This window comes from Capronia epimyces, assembly GCF_000585565.1.
Source record: "Capronia epimyces CBS 606.96 chromosome Unknown aczIQ-supercont1.9, whole genome shotgun sequence".
Lineage (NCBI taxonomy): Eukaryota > Fungi > Ascomycota > Eurotiomycetes > Chaetothyriales > Herpotrichiellaceae > Capronia > Capronia epimyces.
The window spans coordinates 733640-748960 of record NW_006912912.1 but is presented as its reverse complement, the minus strand read 5'-3'; the positions used below and the strand labels follow the sequence as shown (position 1 = coordinate 748960).

The following is a 15321-nucleotide window of genomic DNA, read 5'->3' as shown; positions in this document are numbered from 1 at the left end:
GGGACGCCTTTTAGGTGCCTTTTAGGGGCATGTACTCCGTATTCCGCTAAACCTAGACTCAAGAAGAGGTCCATGGCTGTTACGGTAGCTGCATTGTACGGTATCAACGTGTTGGTTTCGGACAAGCCGACAAAACCTCACAACCACAGATGCACTGCAGAGGACGTCCGCTTAGTTTGGTCTGGTGGACGTGCCGCTAGAAGGACAAAATAATGACATTGATGCCGTCCAAAGCATGTGTTGCACTAGTCGCGGCTGGCATACTCTGTCAATACACAATTCATTGCAGATGCAAGTCGTCATCGATCCAGCCTCAACCGGTCTCCTCAAAAGTCCCAGAAACTCTTCTGAGGCTTACTCGTGCCATTCGTGGTGGTGGACGGTTCTTCCTCTCCAAAAGTCCAATGACTTTCCATTCCTTTCCTCAATCGACTGTGCGATGGTTCCTTGACTTGATCGGGGGATTGATCGTAAGTGTCCCAATGTGACCCCATATTCTCAACCGCCTTATGATGATTATCACCAACCGGCTTGTTCTCGTTGCTCGCTTTCTCGGGAGCAGGCGAAACCTCGGCCATATTCCAATGGCTGTCAAAGTCATTCTTGCGGTTGGTATTGCTGGTGATTGTCGATAGAGGCGCCTTTCCTTGAGGCCTGTCGTCGTCAGCTTCGCCGTACAAGTTGTTCGTATACAGGCTCTGCCGGTTATCTGCGGAGCTCCTGGGACGGGTAGATGTGCGGACAGGAGCTGGTGTTGAGGTGTCCTTGATTTGAAAATGCGTTTCTGCGTCCTTGCGAGGCTTTGGAACAACATGTCGCTCGATGGGAGTACCGTCGTCCTGCATTTCAAAATGAGCATCGTTGTTCCGGCGCTGCTGTCCGACGAAGTTTCTTGCGGGAGCATCGAAATTGTGGGCGTCATCCTCCAGGCTGAAATGCAACACATCTTGACCCCGAATCTTTTGGGCTACCTTCACTGGTGTCGTAAAGTCTTCGAAGTTCCATTGAGACTGATTTTTATTCGTCTTTGCGCGCATCGGTATGGCCGTCTTGAGTTGTGAAGTGTTCTCTCGATGCTGCATCGGATCGTCCTCCACAGCGTCACCTAGGTCGAAGTGATTATACTTGGCTGGGTTGGATTTGTACCGGACAGCACTTGGCTCATCTATGTCGTCTTCAAACAGGCGTGGCGGTGCGAACTTCTGATTGCCACCCCCTTTAGGAGCGATGACTGTGTCGGCCGGTGCCTTCTTTGGGGATCCTGGCTCATGGTCTTCATGACCGGCCGCGAAAAGCTCACTCATCTCCCGGGGAGGAGGCTTGGCTGATGCTCGTGGTGCAACAGCATTAGGAACTGCAGGGTGTTCATTTTCCTCGGTTGGCTTCGGCGAGAAAAGATCGAGGCTTGCATAAGGGTCCTTGATATGCTTCTTGCTGGGAGACACATTGCGTGAGGATGGAATACTTTGGTATCCGGGCCGACCGCGTGGACTGGTTTGAGCTTGGGGAGCCGCTACTGGAGCAGGGTTGGAACCGGACTTGATCAGTCTGATCTGATCTTTGCCATCAAAGACTGGCCAGTTGCTGCCCCTCGATCCAATCACCTCAGCTTGCTTCAATAGCGAGGCCTGGTCCCACGAAATCCGGATTCGGGAGATTTTCTGTTCGGCGTCGAAATCGACAAAGTGAGTCTGGCATTGAGGTCAGTCTCAAATCTTCGGGCAATAGCACGAACTTCCTACCGTGGGAATGGTGGCAATCTTGTCAACTATGAAGTTTTCAAGACCGGGCAAGTATGATCCTCCGCCTGAGATAAACTCCAGAACTGTCTCAACCTCCAGCGCCAAAGCATTGGACGCCTCCACCGCCGAAATGATTCGTATACTTCTGGTCTTTACTACTCTTCTATCTTGAGATTCCAGATGACGAACAATGGGTCCCGGCTGGGTGAATGTGGTCACCGTTGTGATGTAGTGTAGGGCGGCGTTGTCGGCGAGGCTGATGGGATTAGGTAGATCGAGGAAATGTTGGTAGATGTCTTTGAGCGTCATATTGACAAGACGCGTTGCGGAAGGGTGACGGGTCAGCGCGAAGTGTTCGTGTCTATCTCCCGACACAAGAAAGAGAGGATAGTAAAGAGTATGTTAAGGCAGTGCCGTTAGAAACAGCAGCAGCAAGAAGAGTCGTCAACTTAAAGCCGGGTCAAGGTCGATCTGTGTCGCAGTGCGCAGGTGAAGGTGCAGTAAGAGGTAGAGAGGGCTCCAGACCATGAGTCTGCAAGATAGGGAAGTTATGGTGAGATGATAGAGTGAAGGGCAACTGCGCTACGAAGTTTGACGCAAGATTATCCTTGTTTACCTATCTTGCTAGTAAAGCGACAGCGAAGACGGGATCTATGAGGTCTGTGAGTTTTCTTTGGCTGTTGATCCCTTCAATAATAAAGACGCGTTGCCCCGCCATCGCGTCGGGGCACCGCAAACACAGGGGTGGCGCATGGAAACTAGCCGCGTTTCATGTTGAGGCTTGCAGGTGAACGAAGAACCCTGGCCTAGTTTCATCATCAGACCAATTCCAATCTGGAAAGTCCTTCACAACGGTCTGTTGCGTGCGGGATCCCCCAGCCGCTTGTGGGATCCAAAGTAATCCAGGTTGCTGTCGCCGCAGCTCCAACTTCGAGGATTGCACGTCTGGACATGGAGAATCTTGCTCATCGAACCTCCGCGTCCACCTGATGTTCTCTGACCCTTGTTGACCGACAATGCAGGATATGTGCAGGTTCATCTCAACGCTTTTCGGCTGTTCCCTTCAGCGCCATTGATGACAGGTTCGAGGATTGAAGCAGGGACTGAAAGCTTTACAAGTCCTAGTCAAAGTTACCCGTCGTGAGGGCCAGCGCGTGATCAGGCGACTGAACTCGGTCGGTCATATAGGTCTAATGAGGTCAGACCAAACTTGTCAGGTGTCGCAGATAATCGTTGCACTCACCCAAACCATTGGGACGACATCTTGCCAATTGCGTACATGTTGCCCACATCACTTCGCAATCCAATGAGCTGGACCCGCACTGCCGACCCTTTTTCAATTACATCTCCTGCATTGTTCGAGTACTGCGGCGGAGTGGCGTCTGGATTGTGGCGCATGTCTGGGGGTAAGTGCTGCTTCAAGTCAGCACCAGGGCCTTCCAACCCAACTGTACCCATCACCTACCAACTTGGAGACAAACACGGTGAGGGGTCCTGCTTCGCAAAAGACACCTTGAGGCTTGATCGAGGAGACGGCGCAATCAATCTGTAAGCGTATGGTTAATAATCCGCAATGTGGGAAGTAGAACAGCGATTCTCACAGTCTCTCCCTTGAACGGCTTCCACAAGATGGCGCGGTAGAGGATGGTAAAGTGCGCATCGCCCGAACCCGGCCTGACTCGTCCAGGAGAGATGTTGTAGATGTCCATTATGCACACAATGTAGTATTCGCCATTGCAGCTACCCTCGAGGTCGGCATAAAGTTGATCCTTCAGTCGCTGATGCACACTATTGCCAAAGAACGAAGGATGAATGCTGATCTCTCTTTCGAGATACCGTAAGAAAAACATTGTAACGGTCCTTTATGCAGCGACGTCTCTCTCGTCGATCGCACGAGGATGCCAGAAGAACGGCCTGATTATGCACCTCTATTCATTCTCTTTCGGCCAGCCTCACACGAAACTAACTGCGCTTCCCTCAGATTATGACGCCTCAGACGAATAGAAAACGGATCGAGGAGGGGGTGACGGACGAGGGTCGGCTGGGTCGCGGGGGGCCGGACGTGATGTGAGCTCGCTGTTGATGGTTTAAGAACTGGGTGAGAATGCGACACGAAGGTCTGGTCTACCTTTTTTGCTTGAAAGACAAGGTCCGCGTTTAGACCATTTGAACTACGGTGGGTCTTTTCTTGCGCTTTGGCACATTGACTTAAAACGGCGGAGTATTCTCCCAGTTGCGCAAATAGATCGAGCCATGTTGGACCAGAACGAGCGAACAGAGGATAGAAATAACGATATATCTGATCGGCTCACTCGCGAAGTTGATGTAAGCTGCTATCAATGTTGAAGAATCTGATTATGCGGTTGCCTTTGTGAGAGGAACAAGGCATTCCTGAAACACAAAAATCAATCTGTCATCGATCGTCTTTCCACTATGTATTCAAAGACCTTGAGGATCAAGACAGATCAGACCTTCAGCCCCAAACTGGTCTAGATTCCAGCTCAGGAGACCGTGCCCAGCAAAGTTCGACTCGAAGATCCTAAGTAATATCCACGCATTTTGGAATGGGGCTGTCGGGTGAGGTCAGGCCGCCGGACACATTCAATCCATGTATGTAGTAATTAAGGTTGACGGCCGCGAGTATATCCAGATGACTGCTGATGTCCAAACGAAAAGACCGATATATGAGTATCCCTCCATAGACAACCCCCAGATAGTGTTCTCCTTGTCGTTGGTGTAATTTATCCGTTCCGGCTAAGGCACGTGGTTTCAATCAAGGCGGCGAGGTCCAACATCCGCTTCTGGCTTGCTAACGTGATATCGCAGTTAGTGTTAGTGGCAGGAGTTGAGTTCCCCCGGAGTTCATGGTGATTCCGACTTTCGCTTCCTCTTCTCTTCTCTCTTCGCCTCGGTTCTACCGGGAATTGTTGTACACCCTGTTTATTCAGGACCTCGAGAACACTTGACACAATTACTTCGATGACTTGACTCTTTCGCCTATCTGTGTGAGACACACAGTGTTCCATCCAGTGTGCAGCCATGTCGCTCAATCTGGAGAAGCACCTGCGCTTCGTAGGTCTCCCTCTTCTCCGATCTCGAGCGGCAACCATTCCACTGACTGTTGACTGTTCGTAGTATGGCGCATATCACCATGATGCTGTAGCTCCCCCCGCTGAAAGATCCAGGAAGTGGACATAGAATGCTCATATGCACTAGGTCAACATCGGCATCCATATGGTCGGCGTTCCTGTCATCCTCTGGACTTTCTTCCTCCTCGTATGAAACCATCCCGCTCCGGTCCGAGCCCACACAGCTCACACTTTTGGCAGGGCACGAATACCCCGGCTCTGGTGAAACTGCCTCAATCGATAACCATCCCCAACCTCGATCTCAATGTCGGCACGATCTCCTGCCTGTCTTACTGTGCTTTATACATCTTGCTGGAGCCGGTGGCAGGAACCATGCTGTCGGCATTGCTGTTGGCAGGCACTGCCTATGCAAAACATCTTACAACAGCCTACGGAATGACGGCGAATTACTGGGCAGTGGCAGCCTTTCTTGCATCATGGATAGCCCAGTTCCTTGGGCATGGGTTGTTTGAAGGTCGAGCCCCGGCGCTTCTGGACAACATATTCCAAGCATTCTTCCTGGCCCCCCTGTTCGTCTGGCTCGAGCTCCTTTTTGCACTGGGCTATAGGCCCGAGCTGAAGAGCCGAATGGACAAGATGGTGGTCGAGGACATTGCCAAATTCCGAGAATCCAAGGCCCGCAAGACCCATGGAACAACCAACGGAAATGCCAACGGCCACGTCAAACAATCTTAAACCCATCCAGCCAGCCTCCATATAATGGAATCTGGCTCTCACAGTAAATGATGGTGATATTGGAACAGGAGTGCTGGGAGTGCTTTGACGTACTCGATATTCCCCACGGCGGAGCCTCGAGAGCTTCAATGCTGTACGGATGGCGTTCCAGTCCGCGAGCCCCGCCGCCACCTGTGTGATGAGTAAAAGAAAGAGCTCGTGGTTCGCCACCTGAGCGATGAATAAAAGAAAGAGCTCGTGGTTTTCAATCCGGGCGTCTCGTTTCTGTTTCTGGGAGGTGAAGAACGACTAAGGATGATTTCCACTACATCTCAGCGGAGGATGATATTAATTTAACGACATCACTATAATAGAAACTATTACAGGGTCTACTTCTCTCTAACCAGACAACATAAATCAATTCTTCTGAAGGTGCATAGAGTTGGTCCATGGCATGCGTGTGCTGCCTTTCCACCTGGTCTGTCCCAGTTCTTGAATAGAAACTATCACAAGGTCTACTCCTCTAACCAGACAACATAAATCAATCCTTCTGAAGGCACACACACTTGGTCCATGGCATGCGTGTGCTGCCTTTCCGCCTGGTCTGTCCCAGTTCTTGTTCTTCGTACAACCTCTATTCATTATCGACTCTACAACTGACTTGCGGAAGACGGATATTCGTCATCATATTGATCGTGGGTTTAACGCCCTGGTGGCCCGGTCGCCCCGTTCACTCTGTTCGCTCCAGGGTAGATACCATACCATTGGTGGTTGACTCCAAAAAGATATCTTGAAGTGGCATGCATAGCTGGGGGCAAAAACTGGCTCGCGCCTCACCCTGGTTTAGGACGAGGGTGATGATTTGCATTGAACCTGAGGTATACAGCACCACACCTCAAGATCCATCTGAAGCCACCTCGACACCACACCTCACGATCCTTCGGAAGCCACCTCGAACGTCTACACCTCACGATCCTTCCGAAGCCACCTCGAACGTCTTCTCGCTCCAGCCATACCTTCCTCGCAATTTCTTTGCGTACACGAGGAGACTCCAGCCCTCGATGGCAGATTTGTGTGGGCGATGAATGTGACTGCCTTGCTCGCCTTCAAACTTTCGGGAGGATAGAAGGTGTAGACGGAGCCGAAATTAGGCTTGACGGAGAATCCTACATCGGCCATGGCTGCTGTGAAAGCTGTCCAGTTCACCGATCCGCGGGCTTCCGCGTTAGAGAACAACATGGAAAAGACGTCGGCCGTCGATGCACGCACTTTTATGGTTGGTGGTAAAGGTGGAGCCTCTTCCCCTTGGACAGGTTTCTCCTCCTCGCCAGGCGCAATGATCTGGTATGCGGAAGAGTGGGAAGGCCGAGTCTTCTCTTTTTGCCTCCGCTGCTCGACGCGCTTCTCCGGGGATTCTGCAGCTGCAGACGGAAGAGGTGTCTCTTCAGCCTTTTCTTTCTGCTCTGCCTTGTCCTTGGCGTCTTTGTACTGGTTCTCAAGGTTGGTGAAGCATTCCTCGATCAGATCTTGAAACAGGAATCCCATCTGAGTGCCGGCTTTCTCAATGATAAAGTCGTCTAGCACTCGAAGCATCTTCGCGGCAACTCTCGGCTCCAAGAGGTTGTCGATTGGGACAGCAAAGTCTTGTAAGTCAATCTGTGATTTGAGTTCGTTCATCTCAGCGTCAAGCTCCTGCGATCGGGCTACGAACATTTGAGCTTTCTTGCGAGAAGGTGGGGGCATGGAAACTACCGCCGATAGATCCTGTATGAAGGCTGTGGTGATGGCCAGGTCGCCGAGCGAGACCACTTCCCGCTCTTCGAGCTTTTCTCGTTCGGAGGGATGAGTGTCGTGTAAATCACCGAGTTTCTTCATCCAATCCGTGGCCTTCGAGGCGGTGGTCTCAGACTGGCAGAGCCGAAGCATGTAGTGAAGTTGAGGATCGGTTCGCGTCAAGGCTCCAGGGTCCCCTTTCATGTTCACGCGTGCGTTCCCGGCCTTGTCGTATGCGTTGGACATGCGCTTGAACCATTTGACCCCTGTTGCTATTTGGACGTTCTGCTTGAAAAGGGCTTGAGTGCGGCTGTATTCCATTTGACAGACATTCGAGATCTCTTGGAGGATCATGGTCTTATAGATCTTGTCGGTGGCAGGGGTAGACTCCAGACGCTTAAGGAGGCCGCTGATATAGTTCCAAATCGCAGCTGCTTTGACGGCGCGGTACGCGGCCTCTAAGACTGCTCCGCTGATGTATTTATCGGTATGCACCGGCAAGCTGCGTCCTTTCTCGTCCTGAAGTAACTCTGGACGGCTAAAGAAGCAGTGATTTGACAGCATGGGTAAGTACGACTGGTTCTGTGGAGAGCAAATTCAAGTACTCTTCATTCGAAGACTTTTGCTCCACAGCGCCATTGATAAGGTCGGAAAGCAAGAGGCTCGTCGGAGGAGTTTGAATGCTGAGTTTCGAAATGGCAGCGACCGCGGCTTTGTCTTTGTCGGATCTCTTGGGCGGCTTCTTGCGATCTCGTATTTTCGAGCCGATATCCAATATGTCCTCAATGACAATGTTCAGACTCTGCAGTAGATGGGTTTGTCTCTGCAAGATCAATTCCCCAAGTTCTTGCGACACGCAGAGATTGGCTCTGATGGAAGGGGCGAGTCGGGCCAAAACTTCAGATCGGTTGCTGGCGATTGTAATAGACTGGCCGTACCGATCCTCGCTAAAAAAAAAAATAGGGTCAAGATGTTTCTGTCGGGATTAGCAAGGGCGAGATTTCTAGTATCCATCATGTTCTTGATGAAAGCGTGATCTCCGGGGCCGCCATTCAGGCCAGTCATATATTGGTCGAGAAGTGAATTTGTGGCGCGATGTTTGAGCAGATCCAAGAGAAAATCAGATTCAGGACTTGTGATATCACGCAGATTGATCTCAGGTATGATCTTGTATACGTCGCCCAAAGCCCGATCCAAAGGATGTTTGAGAACGACACCGTCGGCTGCGCCAGCTTTGATGCATTTGGTTCGTTGGCTCTGATCGAAGCTTCGCCAGTATCGTTCGACAGCCGCGGCGTGTCTGTTGTATTTCACCACTAGATCTCTGTGCAGTTCCTTGACCACATCGCCGGTCGAATGTTCATCCATGTTGGAGCTGCTCTGGAAAGTCGCTGTAGAAAAATCACCCAAAACTCAACGATGGTCGCCAGTGGAAGAATGATTTGAGAGAGACTTCAAGTGGTGAAGAGCAGGACAAAAGGGCTATTAGCAAGGTGTGACCTACGACTGCGCGGTTTAGTCGTCCAAGGTGAATTTAAGAGAGGGAGAGGAGCGGTGGTGACAAGTGCATCCGGAATACCTTCTCGAGACGTAGTTACAAGTAATACTGTCACTCTCCTCTCACTTCAGGCTCCAAAGGAGTCGCGAGCAGTTGCAGCTGGTTTTCCAAAGCGGCACAGTCACGCTCACGGTGGGCTTGGGCTTAACGTGAGCTCCGAGCAGATACAGTATTCCATCATCCATCCGATATTCGATATTCCCATCGCTTGTGCTGCCAAGCATGCTCCAGCGTAACCAGCCTTTTTCGACGACACACTCCTCTCCAGCTTCGTCCCTGCAACATGTCTCCGGACTGCTCATGGGCAACCAAGCTACTGGATGCCGCTCGAAGGCGAAATATCGTCTTTTCGCCGGCTGAGGTGGAGGCCGTCTACGCCGCGCACTCAGGCTCTCCATTGGCACGATGGGTGCAGCACAATCTTGTCGCTCGCGAAACCGCGGTGCTATCCAATGAAGAGTTGGCATTGTACGCAGACCCTCCTCGACTGGCACGGTAGACAGAGACTAAACCAAGCCCGCAATGCAACAGATGGCGGCGCCTCCAAGAGTCACCGTCCAGCCTCCCGACCAGGGACGCCGCCGCCGACGCCGACTGGGTGTCCATTCCAACCACCGACGACGAGTTTCGCTCGGCAACGGCAGATCTAAACGCGTCAACTCGAGCCATTGAGCGGCGCAGCACGATTCTCGACGCCCAAAGCGCACTCGCGAGTCGATTGGCAGGCTCCGAAGATGGCTGTCGAGTACGCAAGTCTAAGCACAGGCAGTTCTTCAACCAGAAAGAAGCCGCCGAGGTGCAGCATGTCAAGTTCGCGGTACCATCCCCGGCACGCCTGATGCGAAGATGGCGTTGGTCGTCTCTCGCTTTTTCGCCGTCTTCTAACCAGCCTGCAGAACCACCAGCTCTATGAAACACTGTGCGCCGACCTCCAAACCGAGCATGCCATTGTCTCTAGAGACTTGAAATCGGTGCATGCCACCGTAGCTGAGGTCCTGAATGCCGATGATCGCGCCCTCGTCCGACTCAACGAGGTCTCTGCCAACCGGACGGAACTGGATGTCGATGTCGACGCCGTGGGGGAGCGTGTGGCCAAGCTGACGACCGCGTTGCGGCATTTCCGCTCCCAGGCCGTCAAAGACCGCCTGGATCGGACGTACCTGGAATCCCTGGCAAATGGCGAGTCAGAGGAGGAAGAGCAGAGGTCTGAAGCCGTGTCCGCCGATGAAGTCCAGAACATCCACGCCGACCTAGGCTCGTTGTACGCGGAAATCGACGATGTCGCCACCATGCTGGTCTCGCATGAGCATGGCAAGGGCGTCGACTCCACCATCTCCAGTATCCGGCAACTCAGAAGCGAAAACAGTCGTGCTCGGACTGAGCTGGTATGCCCTTCTGATGGTCCCTCTTTTTTTCTTGACTTCTTGTCCCAAATCCGAGCTGCTCGCCGTTGACGGTTCGGTTCGGTTTGGCTCTCTCCAGCTTGACGCTTCGCTGACATGGTTTTGGCGCACAGGTCTACGACAAACTGGCCGCTCTGACAGCATCGCTCGAGATTCTGTCCACCCGGCTGGAGAACCTGCAGAATCGCCGGCTTGCGCTGCATCGACTCCAGCTACAAAGCCAGCACCTCGGACCGGCCATCAATGCACCCACGAGACACGATCTTGCAGTCCCCGCCGCCGGTCCGGCCTCTACCTTGTCCTCACGACGTGACAGAGCCGAAGACGAAGACGACTATCCCGCAATATCAGCACTACTACGTCATTTCGGCCTCTCAGGCTTGCCTCAAACTGGAAATGGAAATGGAAATGTTTCTAGCACTACTTTCCACGAGCAGGTTTCTAGCAGTACTTTCCACGAGCAGGTCCGAACCCTTGCGGCCAAGCTGTCCTGCAAGTCTGCCCAGAACGTGCGCCAAATCCTCGACATCTCCGAAACAGCCATCACGACGAGACGGGCCGCCTCGCAGAGTCTTTTTGAGGTGTTGGACACCAATTCCGCGAGGGACCTTGACCGTGAGCTGCGTGCGCTGGAGGATCGAATCGCCCAAGCCCGCGCGGAGATCGAGACTACCCGGCCGCGGCCACGGCCATGATGAACGGGACGGGGCAGAGCGAAAAGTCTACGGGTAGTAGGCACCTAGTAGGTAGGTATGATGCTCCGCCTTGGATACATTACATACACACCACACGTGAGACGGCAGGCCTGGGGGGCTGTAGTGATTGAAGTCCTTGCCAGGCAGAGACCAATGCGGAATGTAATTATGTTGAATGTCTAGCGTCTAGCTATTTGTGTTCAGTTTTTGGTGTTGGCTGCATCGCCTGCATAATGACTTTTGCGACCTCTCTCTCTTTCTCTCTGTCTGTCTGTCTGTCTGTCTCTGTCTGTCTCGGGCACTGCTCAGCGACGGGGCGAGTCCGGCCATTAAATTTATATATAGAGAGATATATATCATACCGAGCGCCATAATCAAAAGCAGGGCGGGACCCACGCTGAAAGATCTACCCCTTGGGCGAATCTAGATGGCAAGCGAAAAGCAATCAGATATCCTACGCCACGGTCCAAAATTGGCCAGAAATCACACCTCCAACCCGAACCCGACGATTTTCGTTGAACAATTTGGCACCAAATGTCAGCAAGTCGGCAGACCTAGAACGATTCGGAATGAAGATAAACTCCTGGAGAATACTCAGCTAGCTACCTGACCCAGCTATAGGACCTCCCGATGGTTTGGCATGGCGACAGACCCAACTATACGACCTCCCGATGGCTCGGCATGGCCACAGAGTGTGGGCGCGGGAAAGAAGAGGAGCTCCGGTCAGCCAGATTGGTGAGAGTGACAGGCCTCTTCTCCTCCGACTTGGATTTGGTGAAGCTCCTGGCGAGGGTGAAGAAGCCCTGCCTCAGACCGAGGGCGGTGCGCTGGTGGTGGCGGGCCTTCATGCCCTCGGTGTCCTCGGGCCGGAACCAGCCGGTGGAGCGCTTGACAAACTTCCAGGCCTCCATGCCGGAGACGAAGACGAGGACACAGACGATGGCCGGGGCCCATTCCCACGAGATGCCCTTGTGCTTGAAGACGTTGGTGTTGAGGCCCGGGATGTAGACGGCCGGGAAGACGGACAGGGCGCCAAGGACGACGGACCAGAACAGAAACTGGTTCTCCCAGACGTCGGCGAAGAAGGGGAACGGCCGCGTGTCGTGCGCCTTCATCTTGAACATGCTGCGGCGCATGGCCTTGAACTCCCAGGCCGAAATCAGGATCAGCCAGGTCAGCTCGGCAAAGACGGCCGCGCGCGCCCGGAACACTACGTCGCAGCTGTCGTTGTATTTGCGGTTGCAGTCGACGCCCAAGCCGTCGCTGCCGGGCCCGTACACGATGAAGACGAACGTCATCAGGCAGCACGTGCCTTGGATCGTGCCGTACACCAGCATGTCGGTGATCAGTTCCCACGTGAAGATGCCCTTCTTGTGGTCGTGCGGCGGCCGCTCCATCACGTCCGGCGCCGCCTTCTCGCGCCCAAGCCCGAAGGCCGGGAACGACGAGGTCAGCATGTTGATCCACAGGATTTGCAGCGGTGACAGCGGGAACACGGAGAATCCCGAGTCGTCTTGGAACCCCAGGCCGCAGATCAACAGGATCACTTCGCCCACGTTGGACGTGAGCAGGTGCAGCACGAACCGCTGGATGTTGTCGAACATGCGTCGGCCTTCTTCCACCGCATTGACGATGCTGGCAAAGTTGTCGTCTGTCAGGACAATGTCCGATGCCGACTTGGCCACGTCGCTTCCATTGAGGCCCATTGCGATGCCCACGTCGGCGAGTTTGAGGGACGGCGAGTCGTTCACTCCGTCGCCGGTCATGGCGGCGAACTTGTGCCGGCGGTGAAGCGCCTCGATCATACGCACCTTGGTGTCGGGAGCGCATCGTGCCACGACGAGTGGGAGAGTGGGAAGAGCGTCGATCTCGGCGTCGGTCATTTTGTCGAATTCCGTCGCCGTCTTGACAATTGCAGCCGCCACATCGGGGGCCAGCGTGCCCATGTTCCTGGGAATGATGCCGACGTCCTTGGCGATGGCTGCAGCTGTAGAGGGATGGTCTCCGGTCAACATGGACACCGTAATTCCGGCCGTGGTGCAAGCTTGCACCGCCCCCTTGGTTTCGAGGCGTGGTGGATCATAGAGCCCAGCCAGCCCAACCAAACACAGATCCTTTTCGACTTCTGTACGGTCAATGTCGGAATGTTCAGGAATATCGACGGTGGTGAACTTGCGGGCAACCGCGAGGACCCGAAGGCCTTGTTCGGCGAGGAAGGTCATTTGATCGAGCAGGCTTTCCTTCAGCTCTGGAGTCATCTCCTGTTCAAGCTCGCCGACGCCGACAGAGGTGCACAGATCGATGATCCTTTCGACCGCACCTTTGGTGAAGATGACGGAATGTTCTATGCTGGGCTTCCTGTAGACGACGGACATGCGCTTGATCGAGCTGTCAAAGGGAAATTCCATCGTCTGCGACCAGCCGTGAGTCTCTTCCAGCGTCTTCTTCCCAAAGTTGAATCGATGCGAGAACACTTGCAGGGCAACTTCTGTGGGATCGCCCGTAGTCTTCCACGTCTCCTGTCCATTTTCGGTGACCTTGCGAACCGTGGCCAAGTTGCACAGAGCGGCTGATTCGAGAAAGGCTTGGAGCGCGGGTGTCACTTCGGGGTCTTCCTGGAGATCTTTCTCTGGCCCACCAGACTTTTCGGCATCCCTTCGCATCTTGTCCTCGGGAACGTCAAACGCGACGCCGGCGATACTTCGTTTATGGTCCAGAGCCTCTTGTCTCGCGATTCTCTCGGCTTCCACCTCTTTTCGAGACTTGGGAGCGGCGCCGAAAGTGAGCGTTCCTTCGGTGGGATCAGACGCATTGTTCGAGTTTTCCACGCTGTAGATTCCAGCTCCTGGGACCCACACTTTCCGAGTGACCATTTTCCCTTGAGTCAGGGTCCCAGTCTTGTCGGAGCAGATGTTTGTGACGCCTCCCAGCGCTTCAAGAGCACTGAGTTGTCGAACAACGACTTTGCGCTTCCTCATTTGGGTCATCCCGACCACCATTGTGATGGTGAGGACCGCAATCAAGGACTCGGGAATGATGGCAATGCCGGTCGAGATGGCGTAGATGGCGACTTCGTTCGTCACGTGGAATCGGTTGACTCCGAACACGATGATTGCTAGGAGGAGGGCACAGCCAAAAAGAACATAGGCCAGCTTGCTGAGTTTGATCTGAAGAGGAGTACCCTCGGTGAGACCAAGGAATTTAAGAACCGCATCCCACGTCCGAAGCGCTCCTCCCTTGACGGGCTGAAATGGGCCATATTTCCTTCGGGACATGGATCGGTTGGGTTTGCGTCGTTTCCCCTGCATGGACGCCGCAATTCCTCCAATGGCAGTGGACATGCCCGTAAAGACGACAATACCGCGGCCACGGCCCTTTGTGACGGTGGAAGACGAATAGGCGATGTTGAGTCGGTCTCCCATCCCCAGGTCCTCTTTGGCAATACCGGGTTTTGCCTCAAAGTCCACTTCTTTGGCCACTGGCAGTGCTTCTCCGGTCAGAATGGCTTCGTCACATTCCAAGTTCATGACGTCGAATAGTCTCAAGTCGGCGGGCACCGTGTCGCCCGTCTTGATCGAGACGATATCGCCAGGCACGACTTCGGCAGACGGAATGGTCATCTGATTGCCATCGCGGACGACACTCGCTGAAGGCGATGACAGCGATCGAAGGGTGTCCATTTTCTTCTCAGCCTGGTATTCCTGGTAGAATCCAATGAGGACGTTTAGGACAATCACCGCGGTAATCACGCCCCCTTCCACGAAGTCTTCGACGCCGTAGGACAGTGCCATGGCAAGCACCAGCACCTGCAAATCGGTCAGCGAACCCCTCTTGTCGGCTCTAAGGATCACAACCATACCAGTATCATGGCGTTTGAAATCTGCTTCCCCAAAATGGCATACCACGAGACCCCTCCATCGCTGTCCAGTTTGTTGGGTCCATACTTTGCCTGGTACTGCTGGACTTGAGCACTTGTCAAGCCCAGATCATGGCTGGTCTCAAGGTGAGCTACGACCTCATCGGCCGAGAGCAGGAACGGGTGCTTTGAGAATGTCTGTTCTGCCCTTTTAACGGTATCACCCATAATGGGCAGTACTGAGATTGGCGGGGCGTGAGTGGTTCGCACTTTGGCAAAGCCAAGTCCCCTATGTCGGAAATGATAACAATTGTACCAAAGACGGACTCAATGGGGGGCAATAGCAATATTCAATTCACCAAAGCAAGTCTAAAACAATGAGAATAAGGAGACTTCTCCGAGCTTACCGAAGCTGCCGGACCCTTATCGGAGGGTCGAGGCCGGTTATATAGACTGATCAGGCCATATTCGTCTCATAGATAGACCTACCG

General features: G+C 53.5%; 6 protein-coding genes across 6 annotated transcripts; 2 read left to right on the top strand and 4 right to left on the bottom strand.

The window, feature by feature from the left end:
- Positions 1-326: 326 nt before the first annotated feature.
- On the bottom strand, positions 327-2051 carry A1O3_09264 (uncharacterized protein; the record flags this gene model as incomplete). The annotated part of the gene is made up of 2 exons (XM_007739358.1): positions 327-1691; positions 1743-2051. 2 exons carry the CDS (start codon positions 2049-2051, stop codon positions 327-329), a joined length of 1674 nt encoding a protein of 557 aa, XP_007737548.1.
- A 930-nt stretch (positions 2052-2981) lies between these two features.
- Positions 2982-3592, bottom strand: A1O3_09263 (DNA-directed RNA polymerase II subunit RPB7; the record flags this gene model as incomplete). The annotated part of the gene is made up of 3 exons (XM_007739357.1): positions 2982-3155; positions 3208-3288; positions 3344-3592. The coding sequence occupies 3 exons, from the start codon at positions 3590-3592 to the stop codon at positions 2982-2984; spliced, it is 504 nt and encodes a 167-aa protein (XP_007737547.1).
- A 1189-nt stretch (positions 3593-4781) lies between these two features.
- On the top strand, positions 4782-5566 carry A1O3_09262 (uncharacterized protein; the record flags this gene model as incomplete). The annotated part of the gene is made up of 4 exons (XM_007739356.1): positions 4782-4814; positions 4878-4901; positions 4959-5018; positions 5072-5566. The coding sequence occupies 4 exons, from the start codon at positions 4782-4784 to the stop codon at positions 5564-5566; spliced, it is 612 nt and encodes a 203-aa protein (XP_007737546.1).
- Positions 5567-6505: 939 nt separating this feature from the next.
- A1O3_09261 (uncharacterized protein) lies at positions 6506-8686 on the bottom strand (the record flags this gene model as incomplete). The annotated part of the gene is made up of 3 exons (XM_007739355.1): positions 6506-7837; positions 7893-8215; positions 8257-8686. The coding sequence occupies 3 exons, from the start codon at positions 8684-8686 to the stop codon at positions 6506-6508; spliced, it is 2085 nt and encodes a 694-aa protein (XP_007737545.1).
- Positions 8687-9159: 473 nt separating this feature from the next.
- Positions 9160-10974, top strand: A1O3_09260 (uncharacterized protein; the record flags this gene model as incomplete). The annotated part of the gene is made up of 4 exons (XM_007739354.1): positions 9160-9344; positions 9408-9693; positions 9773-10261; positions 10393-10974. 4 exons carry the CDS (start codon positions 9160-9162, stop codon positions 10972-10974), a joined length of 1542 nt encoding a protein of 513 aa, XP_007737544.1.
- Positions 10975-11630: 656 nt separating this feature from the next.
- Positions 11631-15058, bottom strand: A1O3_09259 (uncharacterized protein; the record flags this gene model as incomplete). The annotated part of the gene is made up of 2 exons (XM_007739353.1): positions 11631-14780; positions 14834-15058. 2 exons carry the CDS (start codon positions 15056-15058, stop codon positions 11631-11633), a joined length of 3375 nt encoding a protein of 1124 aa, XP_007737543.1.
- Positions 15059-15321: the final 263 nt, after the last annotated feature.